The sequence below is a fragment of the Cystoisospora suis genome (assembly GCF_002600585.1).
Source record: "Cystoisospora suis strain Wien I chromosome Unknown contig_3104, whole genome shotgun sequence".
NCBI lineage: Eukaryota > Apicomplexa > Conoidasida > Eucoccidiorida > Sarcocystidae > Cystoisospora > Cystoisospora suis.
Genome location: NW_027155899.1, coordinates 1 through 1,304, shown reverse-complemented (window position 1 = coordinate 1,304; position 1,304 = coordinate 1). Strand labels below are relative to the sequence as shown.

Below are 1,304 nucleotides of genomic sequence, written 5' to 3'. Positions count from 1 at the left end.
TCTATTCGTCTATCTCTCCATCTTTGTCTGGAATCTCTTCTTGTCTCTTACGTCCATTAGCTCTCTCCCTCTGTGCATTTCATGTACATACACCAGAGATGTAGAGAGAGAGGTGATGTGTGCGGGAGAGGAAATCTTTCTTCTTCTTCTTCTTCCTATTTCTTCCTCTTAGTGGTCGTGTCCCTGTCTGTTCCTCTATGTCTGATACTACTACTGCTACTACTGCTATGCTTATTACTGCCCTTCTTTACGTCTTCGGACTTGGTCTTCCATATCGATCACTCACTTACCATCCACCCTCTTCTTTCTCACTCTTCTTCCTCTTTTCATATGGAAGAATGAATGAGCCAAAAAGGCGTCTTTCTCTCTCTGTCTTGTTGTATCGCGTCAACAACTCGTCACGACATTTCTTCTGCTCTCTCCTTCTTTCCTTCCCTCTCCCTGTATGAGTAGACAACACTCGATTTATGACAAGAAAGATGACGCTGATAAGTAGATGAGAAAGAAGATGAAGAAGAAGAAGATGAAGATGAAGAAGATGAAGAAGAAGAAGATGAAGAAACAACTTAAATAAGTAAAGCACGTCTCCTGTAGTCGTGCTGATAGGAAGAGTGGCTCTCCTCTTCTTCTTTTTCTTCTGCTCATTATACAAATTCTGACAAAGAGGAGGGAGGAGGATTCTACCGCAGTCTTCTTCTTCTTCCTCCTCCTCCTCTTGCAGAGGGCGCAGTGCCGCCAAGACATGAAGAGACGTCATAGCCATCATCGTAGTAAGAAGAGAAAGCGGAGGAGAGGGAGAGCAGGAGTGTGTAGGAGTACAGAGGGAGGATGAAAGGCTACGAAAAATGGGTTCATTCGTCATGGCTTCTTCATTCTTTTTCTTCTTCTTTCTCTTCTTTTTCTTCTTCTTCTTCTTCTAGATGCCGATCTTCTTCTTCTTCAACATGTCTCTCTCTCTCTCTCTCTCGCACTGATAAGGAATCTCTTTTTCTTCTTCTTCTGTGTGAGGGGAGAGAGAAGGTCTTACTTGCTGCTGTGGCTAAGGCGGATGGCTTGCGTTTGGAGGTGTTCGAGAGTGATGGACTTGGGGCGTTCAATTGGCAGACCCAACACACGAGACCACACTACACACAAAAAGAAAAAGAAAGAAAGTTAGAAAGAAAGAAAGAGACATCGATACAGAGATAGAGGAGTAGAGAATGAATACACGACTACCAAAGCAACGAGTGTCGTACATACATACATAGAGTTACGATAAGGATATAGATGTATATTGTCTTTCTATATCTACCCATCTATCTATC

The 1,304-nt window shown here is 42.9% G+C and overlaps 1 protein-coding gene across 1 annotated transcript; it reads right to left on the bottom strand.

The window, feature by feature from the left end:
• Window positions 1–9: 9 nt before the first annotated feature.
• Window positions 10–1,125, bottom strand: CSUI_006210 (uncharacterized protein). Its single transcript, XM_068066374.1, has one exon. The coding sequence runs from the start codon at window positions 860–862 to the stop codon at window positions 287–289; it is 576 nt and encodes a 191-aa protein (XP_067921650.1). The 5' UTR covers window positions 863–1,125; the 3' UTR covers window positions 10–286.
• Window positions 1,126–1,304: the final 179 nt, after the last annotated feature.

Coding starts and splice junctions, on each gene's coding strand:
- CSUI_006210 (XM_068066374.1), bottom strand. CDS start 862: ATGACGAATGAACCCATTTTTCGTAGCCTTTCATCCTCCCTCTGTACT.